Here is a 16,497-nt window from a genome sequence, read left to right as displayed (position 1 = left end):
AACATTATCTAGCCTGATTTCTTAACATGTTTTAGGTTTGAAATATTAAATTTGGATGCATAATACACTGCAGACTGGTTTCTGGGCATCTCTGTAATTTTAAAACTGCACTGTCAATATTCTGGATTTGGGCAAGGTTAAAAGCAAACACATTTCTATAGAAAGAGCCAAATTCTCTGAAGCCCACCGAACCTGAATTTAAAGTAAATTCTAGAGGAAATGAAGTAAAATTATATGCTTGTAAGTAAAAAGTTTTCACTGATTTCGGTTGGATCAAGATTTCATCCTTAGACTCTGTAGGTCAAGCTCAGGCATGGAATATCATTCTGAGCACTAACTCGTAACCAAATAATAATTGTAATAAAGAATGCCTTTTAAGCACAGCAAATGACTTTATGATACTTCTGTTCTTTCAACAATTCTACAAACTAACTGAGAGCTGTTTTTTTGAGATGCAAATTTCTATCTCCTGGAAAGGTCTAAGTGTTCTGGTCAAAGGTAGTCACAGTCATTAAATAAATCCTTTATAGGTCCTGGTAGTTCTATGCCCAGTGACATAGCAGAAATATGTCTAGAACCTTTGCAACTCTGATGTTAAATACCCATATTCTTGATTAATTTGGCCTTCTTTGCTCATGTGACATAGACATTGTATGCCATGAGACACTAGCTAGTTTAATCTAAAAAAGCAAATAAATACACACTTTGCATGCAGAAAATGCGTTTGCATGTGGAAAGAAAGGAAGGGAATGAAATGGAATGTCCAGAGGATTATGCTTATTATAAACCTGATTATTCCCCGCCAAGAAGAATGGTTCTCCTGGGTTAATTACTCCATGATATATCACTGCAGAATTAGAATATTTATAGTGGTATTTATTCGCATTTGAAATTCTTCCCAGTTGATGTTAACACCTTTTTTAAAAATATTTCTCATACAGCATCTTTGCTATCATCAACCTATTAGAGTGATCACCAACCTCGATTTCGCTCTTAAGATAAACATTCTCCAAAAACATTTGTTTCATGATAAAAGCAGCATGCCGCTTTATCTGAATCTTTTCATTGGCTCCAGTGAAGCTGATAAGGAATCAGTTTCTTACTGCTTGCAATGGAGACTTACAGCCATATTTATGGATCTACCTCAACAAACTTAAAAGATATATACATTATTTTCTGTAGTAAGATTAGTATGAAACATGTATCATGAGATTCTGTGTATGTATCATCTTTCAAGATATATGAGGTAGTTATTCTTTTCTCTAAAATTTATTACACGACTTTTTACAGCACGTTTATATTTACAAAAAAAACATTGCATGTGCAATTGTACCAAGCAGCTCGTAAACCTGCCATCTTTAAGTTTGCCCAGCAAAACTTAAGACAGAAGAATGAACTACTGTCTGTCTGAAATAACATCAGTACATGCAAAACCTTTTTATGAGGACAGAATAAGATTTTATTATTTTTATTATTGTGCTCATAATTATCACTAAAACTTTTTCAGGAAATGAGCATTAAATTTAGTAACAACTAGGGGGTTTAATTTTACACCTAAAATAATGTAAGCAAATGGCTAAAAAAGTAGAAAATTGTAGCATACTGATAGTATTCATAGCCAGGGTATTCATAGCTGCTCAGTTGGTCAAATACTATGCAAAATCAGAAACCCTAGACTGTTCTGCGAGTAGTTCTATGAGATTCCTAGGACTGAGCATATACGTATATATATGCGTCATAAATTTCAGATCTCCAATACCTTAGAAATAGATGGATAAAAGAAATTCTAGCCAATATAAGAAAATTCACTTACTACAATATATACAGTTGCATGGCATAGAGCTCTTTAGCATGACTTACTATCCAAAGAGCTGTAATAATAGCACTGTAGCTGGTATGTTCACCAGATAGGTAGCATAGCTTTGAGCCTGTTGTTGTTATTCAGGCAACATTCAACTGTATCTTATCATTTTACAAATCCGGACCTTGACTGTTACTTGCTGGAATAAAGCTGAACCAGTTTAAAGCTATACATATGAAAACACACACACACACTGCAGTCTATTTCCAGTGAGTCAGAAATCCCTAAGTCTTTGCTCTGTGTCAGCGTGATGAGCAGTGATCCGAAGAGCCTTCTTAAATGAACAAACAGGCTGGAAAATTTAAGAGAATGATTCAACACGTAAGTCAATAGAAGAGCGAAATAAGATGCAATTATGTTTTTATGCTCTGGCTGTTTAATACTCATTCGCATTTATCTGTATCACATAGCAAACCCTCAGCCTATCCTGGTTAGCCAAGCTACAGCTGCTGTATTCACTTAATCCTATTCCCTTTGAATTCATCAGTCGAACTGCCAATCATGTTAAGAGTGTCAGCACTGAACCCTCACAACAGCTGTCCCGTGTCTAAGCCCTACAAATCACTAGTCTAAGCAAAAGGAGTCCAAAGTAATGGCTAAACCTGCCAGGATGGAAAGAGGAATCTCAGCCGGGATGACCACTGACAGCCCAAACCGTTGGGAGAGAACCACACTACCAAGCTTGGTGGGAGAGAGTGGGGCTGCACCAGGTGACAGTTGACATGAAATTGGGTTCAGAAGCCAACCATTAACTAGGGCAGGTGGGATTTAGGTTAATGAAACAGCCCATCACATAGCTAAGAAGAGAGAAACAACACACAGCCCAGGTAGGATCCTAACAGCCAGCATTTTTCAGGACTTCTTCCAGGTGTGATGCAAAACTAAAGTGCTGCTCTGAGCAACATGTCTATGGCATCATATTCCATTATTTTCAGTTCATCTTTTAAAGTAAATATTACTTTCTTTGAGAAGAAAGAAGGCTTTTTGAGTCTAGAAGTGTCTATGCTACAAGCCTTTTGCAGTCAGTGGGTGTGAGAGGTTTTGTTTAAAAGTGGGGAAGGATGAACTCAATCTTGTCTAAAGTGAATAATTCTTACAGCCCCATTCTCACTGTAGCAAAGGTATGTTCAACTGCAACCCCAAGATAAGGTGCCAGAGGAATTGAGACTGTAGGATGTACTGCAACCAGCTGATAGGATTAATACAACCCTCAGGACACGATGCAAAGCCCATGCATCTATCCACGGTTTCCCGTGGGATGAACGATCGGGGGGATGCTTGAATCTGACTGAGGTGCTAGGGTACGTCGGCAGCGTTAAGAACTGAGTCAAAATCTCAGACTGACAGAGCTGGAAGCAATCTTGAGATGTCATTTAGTGCATATCATAATCCTAACAAATTGTACTGCTGTCATTCTTCTAAGCTGTTCTTAAAGGCTCTTGGTACCAAAGGCTCTACAACCTCTGCGGGAAATCTGCTCTAGTGCTTCACTGCTCTGACTGTTGTCTACCCTAAACGTTTGCTGCTGTGTTGCCAGACATAACATTTTTTGTTTTAATCCTTAATGCAGCTGTTATGGAAAGAATCAGCTGTGAACGGGACAGGTCTGGCAGCCTGTGAACATAGTGTATCATGTGCTCTCCATTTCAGAACACTACTCAGAAAACTGGACTTATGAAAGTTAAATAAACATTTGTCAGCAAAAATCAGCAGGGACATCATCTCAGCTGTACCTAGTGACCACTTTAATGAACAGAACTGTAGCTTTTTCTCTTAGATACTTTACTTCTAATTGACTAGAAAAGGGTCTAAGCATTCCCAGCCTATTTCAGATACCAGTCCATAAATGTAAGAAATGAAATTCCCCATCTGTATTGATCAAAGGCAAAAATCTCTCCACACTTCTCTCTTAAAAACTCTTAACATAGAGCAGCTTCCACTGCTGGTGAACAATTTCTTGGGAAGTGTTACATATTAAAAGAGAGCCTGAGTGACAACATGGTGTTTGTATTACGCTTCAAAGCCAATGAAGTAATTCATCCTGATATTCAATGAAAAAAAGTTCCAAGATCAACAGAAGAATCTGTATTTCACAACAGCTGGAAAGGGAACTACTGAAGAATAATATGTAATCTGTGGCAACATTTGGAGCTTGGACTTCCTAAAATGGAGAGATATTAGTTAAATTATGTCTTATCTTAAAAATGTTTCACAGTATTCTGCACATTAAATGTAAAAAATTCTTTGTAAAACAAAGGACAGAGAAAACCAGCTTCTTGTATTTAAAAATGTAGTATTTGGTTGTACTGCAAGCAAAGTGCTGAAGACTAAAAAGTTACAATTGAGTGTAAACGTGCCTAAGAACTTTAGGGCTTGGGGACTTAGGAAGTTTAATGAAATAGCAAACTAACTTGGCCTTTCAGTATAAAAAAACAGATGAAGCAACCCTCTCAGGTGATGAGGTCTTCTGTTATGCTGTGAAATAGAAAGTTTGCTTGTGATTAAGGAAAACAATCATACTTTCAGGATGAGGACATCTCCTTTTAAACACAATCTCTTAAAAATAAATCATGAAAATTAAGAAACATATTATGCATATTTTCATTACATTTAGTTAAATGTTCAACTTCATAGACCAAACATTTATTGCAATGGCTTCTTGCTAGCAGATTTGAGCTGTGGGACAAGATACATGAGAAAATACAGAAAATGGAAATTGAAATCCAAAATAAACACAATACAGTCCATATGGATATTAAATATTATGGTTTTCATTATAGACTAGCATGATGGAAATAATATAATGAGGGCTATATTCAGCTAGCCTAAATTCCCTCTAAATTCCTAAACTCCCTGAAATTCATAAAATTTATCTATTAATGAAAATAAAGTGTGTCTTCAGTTGTAGAAGGCTAACCTATTTAGTCCTCTTTCCCTGTATTTGCAAAATCCGTAGTTTTGAATATTTTTTCTTAAAGCAAATACAGCAACTGTATCAACTAGCTTGTGTCCTTGGGAACAATACTGGGTTTTGCTACATGATTTTGCTAACAAATTTCCTTTGAAGCAAATGTTTGGTTTGTTTAATAATTTTAAAGCAGACAGTCTGCCCTGAACTAATCTTTCTTCCTTCTCTCCTTTTCCCCTTGCCATTTCCTTCAGAGATGTGTCTCTTATCCAAGATGATTTTCTTAACGTTTTCCCAAAGAGCTCTATGGATGAGTCTTACTAGAGTTTCTAGGTAAGTGGCATAGGTCTGAGAGTTACAGTTTACCCTTTTGTCACTTGTGAAGAAGTCCTTGCAATCACTGAAGATGTGAATCAGCATGGGGGGGGGGAAGACAATATAGCATAAGCACAGCATGTTGGTCCTCAAAAAGAAACCAAAGCAACCAATATAGTTTATTTTGTCCTAACCAAGTTAATATTTTCATCTGGGAAAGTTAAAAAAGTTGTTTGAACTCCCTTTTGCATTTGCCTTGCATACTTTTGACTCCTATATAGATGGTGTTCAGACAAACAGGGCACTTGCAATGTTTTAAAACCCTTACCTTTTACTTCCAGTTTGCAATCAACTTCTGCCTCTCCAAGTTCATTGACTGCTTGGCAGGTGTAAGTACCCCCATCGTAGGGACTGGGTTTGCGGATCTCCAAGGTACAGACACCTTGGTTGCTGAACATTCGGTACTTTGGGTCATTCATGATAACGACTTTGTTTTTCAGCCAGGTTATTTTGGGCTGTGGTAAAAACAAAAGAAAGCCCACATGCATAAACCTATGAACTGAAATATTTTACTACTTTTTGTGATGTTCAACTAAAGTTGAGTATTCCAGAAATGACACAAAATAGATAAAGTAGTAATAGAAAGGAAACCGTAATCCTTAACTCAAACATAAACATGGGCTGCATCATGCATCTCTTTTTAAGCATGATTTTTTCAGTGCAGCTCCTATCACATAATTAAAGTCATAAATATAAGCCTATTATCAATATAAGAGGTGCTGTGTAATGATAGCAAACATCTGAGAAATAACTTTTGACATCCGATTACTCTAAGTCAATAAGAAAGGCATGTTTTTTCACAGTAATTTCCACAGTCAGAAACTGGGAAGGTAGAGAGTGAACAGCAAACATTCTTAAACACTCCTGAGTTCTCATTTTACTAGGTCAGTTCAGTTTCTTACAACAGAAAATAGATCACAAAAAGACACAACTCAAAAGAAACTGGAAGATGCATTGCACAGTGGGCCTGAGAACCAGCGTGGTCCCCAGAGTATTCCTGCAATGCACTTACTTAAAGCATAATTAGCTTTTTATAGAATAATTATGGCTTTATTTTAGTAACAACCTTTACTGATATATTAACTGTACAGCTGTTGTAAGTGCTGGTCCCAGTATAGCCCAGCCTTTTCCTGAGGTTCTGCCCTTTCACGGAGTTATCTGTGGATTTAGTAACTGTTATAATGCCTGTAACACAGGTAGTATACTCTTTAGAGCCCCCACCATTCTTTTTGCCTTCAGCATGGCTCGTGAGTGAGACAAACAGTAAAAATGGTATTACAATTTTTATTGTCAGGTTAAACTCTCTAGTGTTTTAACTGATACTGTTACGAGCTCTGCTGTACCTTGGGGTTGCCCCGAACACTGCAGTTCAATGTAGCGTTGTAACCAGCTACAGCAAATGTGTTCACTAGAGGCTGAGTAAACAACGGCCGTTCACTGAAGTCAAAATCGTCGTAAACTGGATATTTGTAGACTTTACCTATGAGATGAAAATAAAATATTTATAAAAAGACTGTTGGCATGTAGCTAAATACTCAAGCATCTTCAATGGCTACAAAGAGTCGGTTCTGATCTGCACTGCTTTAGTGACTCTAGTAATTGCACTTGTAGGGGAGGCTGGAAGTGAGCCTGCGAAATGACTACAGCCCTTGGTCATGCTACAGCATAGATGTCTGAGAGCTTCTCTTTGTTTCCTGAGTAGGTGGTATACAAAATAATACACATTTATTCTGTGTCTTTGCCAGCGTGCCCTGTGTATTACAGAACAGGATGGGTCCTGACTGATGTACTGCGGGATGTCTGCCCTGACAAACCTTGTTCACTCTGTTGCCAATTACTTTTCACAGTTTGTTCTGATTACAAACTGGCTCTGTATCTGAAAATCCATTTTCTTTCTGCTTCATACAGTGCACTAACAATACAGACACCTGAATGGATGTAGTTTCTGTACAAGGAAAATGTGGTAAAATCTAGTTTCTCAATTCCACTTTATCCCTGCTCTGCAATGGAGATTACCATCAATAAATCACCTTCACCCACAAACTAAGCTGGCATTTAAAACAGCTGGACTGACTGACATCTATTCCTGTGCACAGGTATCACTAAATATCTTTGCTTCACTGAAACCTGATCCAAACTCTCATACTGACTTCAGTGCAGCTTAGGCCTGATACTTGCTCTCATGACAAGGGCAAGTAAGCAGTGATGAAAAGCAATTCCTATAGCCATTCTTTTGCTCGTGAGCCCCTTTTAAAAGAGAGGTAGTTTTCTTTTTAATAATGGAAGTGGGGTCCAGTGCCCTGGACTTTCAGTCCTTCAGCCTGGCTGTGTGGGTTGTACAGGTTGTCTGTCCTCTGCATCATGGCAGTCGTATTCCTTCCTTTCAGACAAACTGAGGTGATCTGGTTTGATTTTCTTCCTTTAAACCACCTGTTTGTAGAATTTCCCTCCCATAAAGGGGCAGTTAATTTTGGTTTTTTTAAGTTTACAGTACCATTTCGAACTGACAATTTCTGAAATGTCAGGATTTCTGACCGCAGAATCAGAATTTGTCCAGCTCCACCTGCAAGGGATGTGAAGCGAGGGTTACGCTTATCTGTTGGATCCTGCCTGAAATGGGCAAGAGCATTTGCCTGGCTGATGCCAAGTTTCCACTGGGAGGCAGTGACCCCCTGCTTCTGACCCAACAGCTGCTGTACTCCTCTTCCAGCTCTTGTCCACTTAGGTCTGCCAGCGGTGACATGAGTTTGAGATCCAAGATCGTAGAGAATGTCAGAACATGGGAAAAATGTCCCACTCTCAATTAAAAAAACACAACTGTGTGGACAAACCAAGAAGTCCTAATATAAAATGTCCTAGATGCTACTTGTACCTGGTCTTGGGGCTAGGAATGCATGTGAAGGCTTTAGAGATACGGCCTTTACCTCTCATCACCCTCCAGCCTCTGAACACACCCCTTCCCTTTTGACAAGGAACTGCTAATTAGCTAACCATCCTTTGCAATCAAAGCGCTCTCTTTGGTCATCGTCGCATCCTCGCTGAGGCCGCACATGTTTTCAGCGAAGATCCGGAAGTAGTACTCATTTCCTATAACGAGCTCGTTAATGGTGGCACAGGTGCGGTGGTAGTGCTCCATTACTGTGAACCATTCCTGAAAGACACCAACACAGAGCGTAAGCTTCCCCGCGTCGCCCTGCGCCTCTCAACCATTAACTGTTTGGAAGAATCATCAAGCTTGCAGGAGCAAGATTTTTCTTTTAAGGGAATGTGAGTGAATACTAAAATAGTGAAGCTAACAGTAATTAATGAAATGAGTGATAATGAGAATACCACAGAGTGCGCTACTGAGCGGTGAAAGTCAAATGGAAAATGAACCCTACTGAATTGTTACACTCTGTTAGCTGGGAGGGTTCATTTTAGGAAATCTGATATTACAAAGGTTGTATTGTTTGAGGCAAGGCAGGTTCCTTCATTCCTAGTCCACGCTGCTGACGGAGAAGGTACTGCTGCAGATAAGAAAACTGCAGGCTGCGGGCGAAAGTAGTAGCATGTACCAGTCTGCAGCAACATGTACTCACAAGAGGCCAATGCACTAATCTGCACGCTGTTCCACAGGTTGAGTGTTCATGAGAAATGTAATTTTATGCAGGTGGTCCTCTGATATCTAAAGGCTCAGATGGGGAGGTGGGTTTTAACGCTTTAGTCTGGCAGCAGTAACAGGGCATGTAAGTACTATCCTAGTACACAATACCTAAATAACAAACTGAGATGAAAGAGATTAATGCTAAAAATGCAATTAATATAAAGTGCAATATGACCACAGCAATGTTTTGATTTTCTTTACTCTGCCCTACATGGTTTTCTTGCTTTTCTAAAGATGAACTTGTTCTGAGTTCAGTGTGCCACAGTTTTTGTTGATATTTGGACATCCTTAAGAGCCAAAATGCCTCTGGGGAAAACAGTTTTCTGTAGAAGGCCAGCTGTGCCACAATTGCAGAATTGACCACCATGGAGAATGTGGGGAAACAATGACCTGAATGATCCATGACACACTGGAGCCCAGACACCACTGTTGTTCCTTTCTCCTTAACACAGTAATTTAGAGACAGGGGACATCATTGTTCTGGTCACTGTACAGAGACCATCTCTTCTTACAGTCCGAAGAGGAAGAAAAAATGAAGGATGGGAAGGGAAATAATGGCACAGGAAGAATGAATTGATCAGACCATGAAGCAGATCAACATATTAAAGTGGGAGGGGGGGTGGTGGCAAAAAGATTCCCTTAGATAAGGCAACACCCAAAATATTGTCCTAGATTTCCAGTAAGTGCTAAATGTAAGAATCCAACTACTCTCTTGAGGAAGTGTAAAATTCATGTTTAATGAATATAGTTTAATGAAAATAATAAACATCTCTATATAGCAGTTTTCATCTGTAAATCTCAAAGCGGTTTACGAATTACTTATGTACCATTTTGCCATGGATAGCAAGGAGTGGCAATGACTTACACAATGTGACATCACAGGTTTGAAAACAACAGCACTACATTTTGATACTAGTAGCAACCTACTGACCTCTGAATTAATATTTGGGGGTTTTATTTTCTCTACTGAGACAAAGGAAAAAAAGCAGAATTACTTCCCTCAAATCCACCCATCCTTTCCTTTTTAGTCCTCCTCTCTGGCATCATCTGAAAACATTTCCATTTCTAGGCTTTAGATACAGTGAATAGGCGATTTTTACAAATTTTAGAGATGCCTTGCAGATTTTCTGAACACTGACTAATCAATGCTTTGTCCACCTACATCAATTCAAGCATGTAAGGCTTTTTGTTTTTAAAAGTGAGAATTCATGAGTACATCAGCCTTTTAAATATCTCCTTATTACTTACCATACTCTTCTTATCTGCTTTTTGTATAGTGTACCCAGTAATGGCAGCATTGCCATCATCTTTTGGTGGCTTCCATGATAAATTTACGTTCTCTCCCCAGACATCCTCAATAGTTACAACCTCTGGTGGCCCTGGGCGATCTATAACGAAAATAAGGCAGCTGACATTTTCCACTTTTTGCTTTCTCTGCCTCTGTCTTTCCTACGCATATCTTCCACTTAGTTCAATTTCTCTCTCTCTCTCTCTTACAACACACAGATGCCAAAACCAACATCAAAAGAAACAGTTGCAAAATAAAACTTTCCAAAGTTAAGACATGTCAGAATTATGAAAAACATAACTTGACCACTTTGTGTGTATGGTTTCTAATATGCACATGCTCTTTAATTGCATAAGGACATCATATTTTGGGAAAGTTAAAACAGTTGAAGATATGTTCCTAAAAGACAAAGTCAGACAATCATTATAAAGGCTGTGCTACCAGTTTTGCCTATTATGTAAAAAAATAGATTGGTAAAACCAAAAAGTAAATGTGTTTTCTTGTCTGTCTTTCCTACTTCCATGTACTTTCAACATTCAGGATTTCTTTCACATTACACTTGTGACAAAGTTACTATGAATTTACTACCATTTCTGGCTATGGATATGACTCAACAGGAAAAAGCTTGCATCCTGGATAGACAAGAACATGAAAAGCATAACAGTGAAAAAAAAGGGACTGACATGTTCCATCAAGCACCTGCCATTGTGTAGGGAGCTTTACTTAGAGACCACAAATCTATAGCCAAGTAAGTGGACGTGGAGAGTTATCACTGTCGAGAAAGATGCTCTTTGGGATTCCTCTGTTTTCCTATAGCCTTGGAATGGCTGGAGTCTGCTTCTCTGGCATGCATTTATTTCTGTTTCTCAAAACATACCAACAATCTGAATATCTATCGTAGCTTTGTCCTCCAAGTTCTCTACTTCCACTTTCATGTTATATTCTCCAGAGTGGCTCCTTTCTGCCTTTCGGATGAAGATGATAGTGTCATTTTCAGTGTTGCGGATGTTGATTTGGTTCTTGTCAATTGGAGAACCATTTTTCTGCCATGATACTTTTGCCCTTGGTCTTCCCTGTAAGAATCCAGGAAACAATTTGTATATGATATTGGGGAAAGAAAAGGATGGGAGAGAAAATGGGTTTATTTCCCATTTTCCTCAAATGGGAAGTAAAAACCATCCTGAAAGAAACTGAGAATTCCTTCTTAAATCATACAGCATATGAGATGCAATCATATTAATTGACCTAAAATGCAGTTTTCTTTCTTTTTTTCTTTTTTTTTCAGGAGACTGAAAATATTTGCAAATTCTGGCTAAATCGGACAATTAACTTTCTGGCTAAATTGCACAATTAACTTTCTGGCTAAATTCGACAATTAATTTCCAGTTTTCTAGAATAAAAAGGTGAAAAAACCAGAAAATGCCAAACAAAATATTTCACCCTCTGGAAGTGCCTACATTCTGTACACTGCCAGTGAAAGAGGAAAGTCCTCCAGGGATCCCAAACTCTCTTCTTTCATTGCAAAAGCAGTTGGAATACTTGTTAGGTAGGCTGGGTTGACGTCTTTTCTGTGCCATTTTTGTAGGCCTAGTAATGCACGATTTAGGTACTTAAATCAGAGTGAATTCTATCTGCTTTACCGTGGGATTTGCCTTCCAGAGGCAAACAATTTGTAGATGCTGTCCAAAAAGTGTAATCTCACGCCTTTTTGAATGCCTTATCTTAGAGAATAACCATAGAATATTCCTTGAATTTCTCAAGAGCAGTGTACCTTGCAGTGTATTGCTGATCAAGCTTTTATCAGGCTTTTAACAGCCTTGTAGAAGCCAGATCATGCCCACCCAGTATCTTTAGGTGTGCAGACATGAAATAGAAATGAATTCTGCTGTAATTCTTGTATTCAGAAGAATAAGGACCCTGTAAGTAGAGAGGCAGTCAGTGTTGTAGGTTAACACAATGCTGTGGCAAAACATGCTATATCCTTGGAAATAGTCATATTACAGCTGTGATCTCAAGAATTTAAAAGTTACAGTTTCTATAGGAGAGAGTGAAACTGCTCACTCTTCCCCTCCCTTTTCCTCTCTCATGACAAGAAAATGATTAAATGCTACAGTCCCACCCTTGATACCCTTTCTAACTACTGCCAGTGTAACCATTTTGCATTGTGCTAGAGATTATTTATCTCACATGTAATGTCTACTGTGAGGATTTATAAGTGTCCTGTGGATGACAGATGACAAATCAGTCTGCCTGAGCTAGTTACCCAATTCATTAATTGGCTTAACATCATTTCTTTGAGATGTCAAAGCAAAAGCTTTCAAGCACCTATGTACTTCAGTGTGCTTCCACATCTGCTTAACACACCGGCCTACCAAATTTATACAGAAATAAGTTAAAAAGCAGCAGTGTAAGAAAAATAGAGTATTTTCCTGTCAGTGTTTTTAGTTCTTACCTGGAAAGGAATAACGAGATTCACAGTTTCTCCAACTCTTCGAGTATAGGTTTGTTTTAAGTGTCTTGGTAGACGAATCTTTGGAGGTTCTGAAAAAAAGCCAAAAGCTTGTGTTTGACTTTTATCTTCTTTTCTAACTGAGACAGCACTGGCAGGCATCACTATAAATAGGAGACTGTGTGGTCTACAATTCCCAGAAGTGACTAATGAATGAGGTATTTTAAATTTCTTGGTCCTACAATGTTACATTCAGTACACCATCGGTTTTTGTAACACCAAATGCTATGGTGGTAGGAAGAGGCGAGAAACAGCACAACTTAAAAAAAAGCAACATCAAGTTCAAGTTCTGCAGAAAAAAAGCCTTGAAAGCCTGAGCAATAAAGGCTTAGAAATAAAACAAATAAAAAGAATTATGAATATTTTTAAAGATGGTTTCATGATTTCTAGCCACTGCACAATGGCTTTGTAAGGCCATATCATCAGTTTCCAACAAGTAAGTATTAGCCTTAAAAAAACAGAACTAAGTATGGAAGCAGAGCGTATTTGTGGGTGAGTGTAGCAGGAGGATCTTACCTACCACTTCCTTGACTAAAATAGGCTGTGGGTGGTACCTGGGCTCACTTTCACCAGCAGCATTCACAGCTTTTACTCTCACAAGGATTTTCGAGCCAGTCGGCAGGCCATTGATAGTAAACTTCGTTTTGTCTGTCAGCTCCGGGTTAGCCACGATCCATTCATCAGCTAGTTTAGGGCAAAGAGGATGGGAGGACGAATCAAAAGAATAGGGAATTAGAAATACATCCACTGCACAGATGAGGAATATTACAGAACAGTAATAGATTCATTATATTCTAATGAATACCTCTATTTTGTTTTTCTAATTATGCGATAACATGATATTGATTCACTTTCATATGTAGGAAGAATGTTTCAAACCTTAAAGGGTTTCTGCTGATTATATATTTATACTTAGAGAAATAAATGTTTTTAGAATGTGTCTATCATTTAACTGTACCAGAGAGAAAACTGATTAATTATTAAATTTGGCTGATAGAAAACAAGGGGGACATAGAGTATATTTCCAAAAGCACTCATCATTGCTTTAACAGCTTCCTTGGAGGGAAATGGGTTTTACAATTAATTTCAACCAGTACTGAGTTCCCTTGAAAGTACCACTGAGAGTGCAGGGATGACAGAAACACAGAATATTTACAAATTGCAATGAAATGCCATCTCTCCTCATGCCTTTAAAAAAGTAAGGCTGTCAGAATTATTCACATAACTACAGCATTCTTGCATTTTTTATCCTACCCCTAGGCAGTCGCACGTAATCCATAGAGTGATCATAAGAGTACAGTCTTTCAGAAAAGCTTCAATTACCAATGATACTTTCTCTCCCACCCTGTCCTCCAAACATAGATTGCTATAACACTGCTGACGCCTTGACGTTTCGAGTCAGATTTATGCAGTAGCAAGTCAGTATCAATACTTTCCACACCATATAAAGATAGCATTATAAAATCGGCACAGAAGACAAGAGAACTATTATAAACTAGAGAGCCCTGCAGACTTAGAGCGCAATACTGTAGTACATTTTCATAACTGTGTGTCTTACTTTTAGGGATTAAGGTCTCCTTCAAGCTGCTTCTTTCAGCTTCTAGTAGAAGAGGATTGCAGTCAATGACTGTTTCCCTAGCACCCCCCCCCCCCTTATACATGTACTACAGCAAATTCTGTAGACTGTTGCCCCTAAAACTCACTCTCAGAAATTTATCTTTACTTTTATGAAGAGAGTTTTTCTTTCGTTAAAGATGTATATCCTTTGTTGAATACTGTACCTTCCAGGTTAAAAGGTGGCTCCACCAATTCCTCAGACAGATCTGTCGATATACCTTGTGAGAATCCATCTTTAAAATTAATCAGAGACACCCACTTTCACACAGATGGAGCATTTTGTCAGTGGTTAGCAATTCCTGTTAGTAAGTATGCAAAGATAGATGCTGGGCTTTAAAGATTTAGAGGACCCATATTTAGGGAGACTGCAGGGGGGAAAGAGATGGGAAGAGAGCATCTAGATTGAAGAACAGTTACACATGATGCTCACAGGAAAGCTAAAGGATAAAGGAAGAGGGGAAGATAAGGTTGGGGTTTTTTCTTTGGGCCTGATCACAGCCCTGGAAAGATGAAAAGAAAGAGACAAAAGGAACATTTGGAAGAGAGAAATGAAAAAAAATGATGATGGGAGAAAGTGTAGGAGAAGAAAACACATCATAGAAGAGAGAAGAAATTCAGAGAAGAATTCTGAGTAAGAGAGACAGGAAAGGAGAAGTCTTGGAAAAAAACTTGGGGAAACAGAGGAAGAGAACACATTTAGCTAAAGGCAACATAGAAAGAAAAGAAGGCCAAAACCATGGATGATGACAGATAGAATGTAATCACTAAGGCTTTATTTCCTGGGCCAAGCTAGCACTGCCCTGGATTTCCTGGAATCCTGGACCTGGCTATTTTTGGGATAATAAAAATACTATTCTAGTATCTGTGCATGGTCCTGGATGGGTACACTGGCAAAGATCTCAGCGAACAGAGAGTCTGAAGTGCTTATTTACTAACTATGAAAACAGAACATCTGCAGGTACAATGGACCTTTAAAGGCAGATAAACACAATGTCCTAGGGAAACCTAGGGCCAAGCTCATCAGACTACCCTTGAAATGTCACACAAGAACCAGCCGGCAGCATACATTACTAGGAATTGACTTCTCCAGTGTCAACAAGATTTGGTCTACTCCACATCACCACAGCAAGAAGTTCAAGTTGGATGTTGTAAACTAACCCTGAGGAGTTCTATATTCATGTTACTTGCACCTATGCAATGCCAGATCCAGATACTCATGATGAGACTCCAATTCAGTAATATACACAGAGCTGTCAAAGGTGCTACCATGGTTAAGGAAGTCCAAGAGCCCACCATGTTAATCAGGCTATGAGGTTCAGACTAAAGGGAAATACCAATTTTCACAAAGCCAAACCAATGCTCATGGTACATGATTCTTCTAAATTATAATTATATATATATTTTGTCTTTCTATTTTCAGTTTGTGATTTCTTCTAGTGATTGCTATGATAAGGAAGACTCAAAAAAGCCCACTTTAAAACTACTTCAGTGACAACGATGAAAGAATGGAGAAGGTAAAGACAAATGAGTTTACAAACAGATAACTAAAAGAAAGGAACAGCAGAATGAATATAGACAGTCATAAAAAGTACCTTGAAATTAAAAAGAGTTATTAAACATTATAGAAGAAATTAGTTTGAGGCAGAACAGGCACTGAAAGGGCTGAGAAAAGGAGGCACTGCAATATTGCAAGAAAGAAAAAAAGGGCTGAACACAGAGAAAAGGATGTATATTCCAATAACAAGTCTTTTTTAATTGGTATTTTCTACTAAGCTTGCTTCTTCCTAACCATTTTCATAACATATATACATAAATAATGACAATTGTGTATATATAGATGTATATGCATATATGAGGCATATATAGATATACATAAACACTCAGAAAGCTACATAAAATACATTGTACCCATTGTATTTTAACTGAGGTGGGTAACAATAAATGACAGACTTGACTGCCATTTTGTTGTATCTTCATATGTTTTAAACCTATCTGAAAAAAAAAAGTAAAGAATTTGTTCCATTCAACAGGTATACAATGATCTTCTGTCTAATAGTCCTTAAAAGGTAGATTTGGAAGATTCCTCTGAAAACCTCAGTTTGCATTAGCGTATATATGTATTTCTCATCCTCTCTTGGCACCTAATTTGGATATCGCATACTGTAATGTCAAGAGGTTTATGACAGTAGCATAGTACAAGCACTTTTAACTTTTTCCCGCCATCCTACCAATACTAAACAGAACATAATGTACATAATATACACTGAAGTCCTCACATTGACAGTCCCCTTTATAT

General features: G+C 38.2%; 1 protein-coding gene across 11 annotated transcripts in view; it reads right to left on the bottom strand.

Moving 5' to 3' along the window:
* The window catches only part of MYBPC1 (myosin binding protein C1), an 80,664-nt gene that overhangs the window by 4,329 nt on the left and 59,838 nt on the right, over positions 1-16,497 (bottom strand). For 5 of the 11 annotated variants that reach the window (XM_052790397.1, XM_052790394.1, XM_052790396.1 and 2 more), the window contains 8 exons: positions 14,366-14,434; positions 13,101-13,268; positions 12,528-12,616; positions 10,953-11,148; positions 10,036-10,175; positions 8,136-8,295; positions 6,488-6,624; positions 5,413-5,599 (listed from right to left, as the gene is read on the bottom strand). In XM_052790397.1, coding sequence (XP_052646357.1) covers positions 5,413-5,599; positions 6,488-6,624; positions 8,136-8,295; positions 10,036-10,175; positions 10,953-11,148; positions 12,528-12,616; positions 13,101-13,268; positions 14,366-14,434 — 1,146 coding nt within the window. Of the gene's footprint in view, positions 1-788; positions 848-5,412; positions 5,600-6,487; positions 6,625-8,135; positions 8,296-10,035; positions 10,176-10,952; positions 11,149-12,527; positions 12,617-13,100; positions 13,269-14,365; positions 14,435-16,497 lie in introns of all 11 variants that reach the window. The other 6 variants (XM_052790405.1, XM_052790395.1, XM_052790404.1 and 3 more) reach the window with 3 other exon arrangements.

This window comes from Harpia harpyja, chromosome 6, assembly GCF_026419915.1.
Source record: "Harpia harpyja isolate bHarHar1 chromosome 6, bHarHar1 primary haplotype, whole genome shotgun sequence".
Taxonomy (NCBI): Eukaryota; Metazoa; Chordata; class Aves; order Accipitriformes; family Accipitridae; genus Harpia; species Harpia harpyja.
Note: the sequence above shows the minus strand (reverse complement) of the source record. Positions and strands in the feature narration are given on the sequence as shown.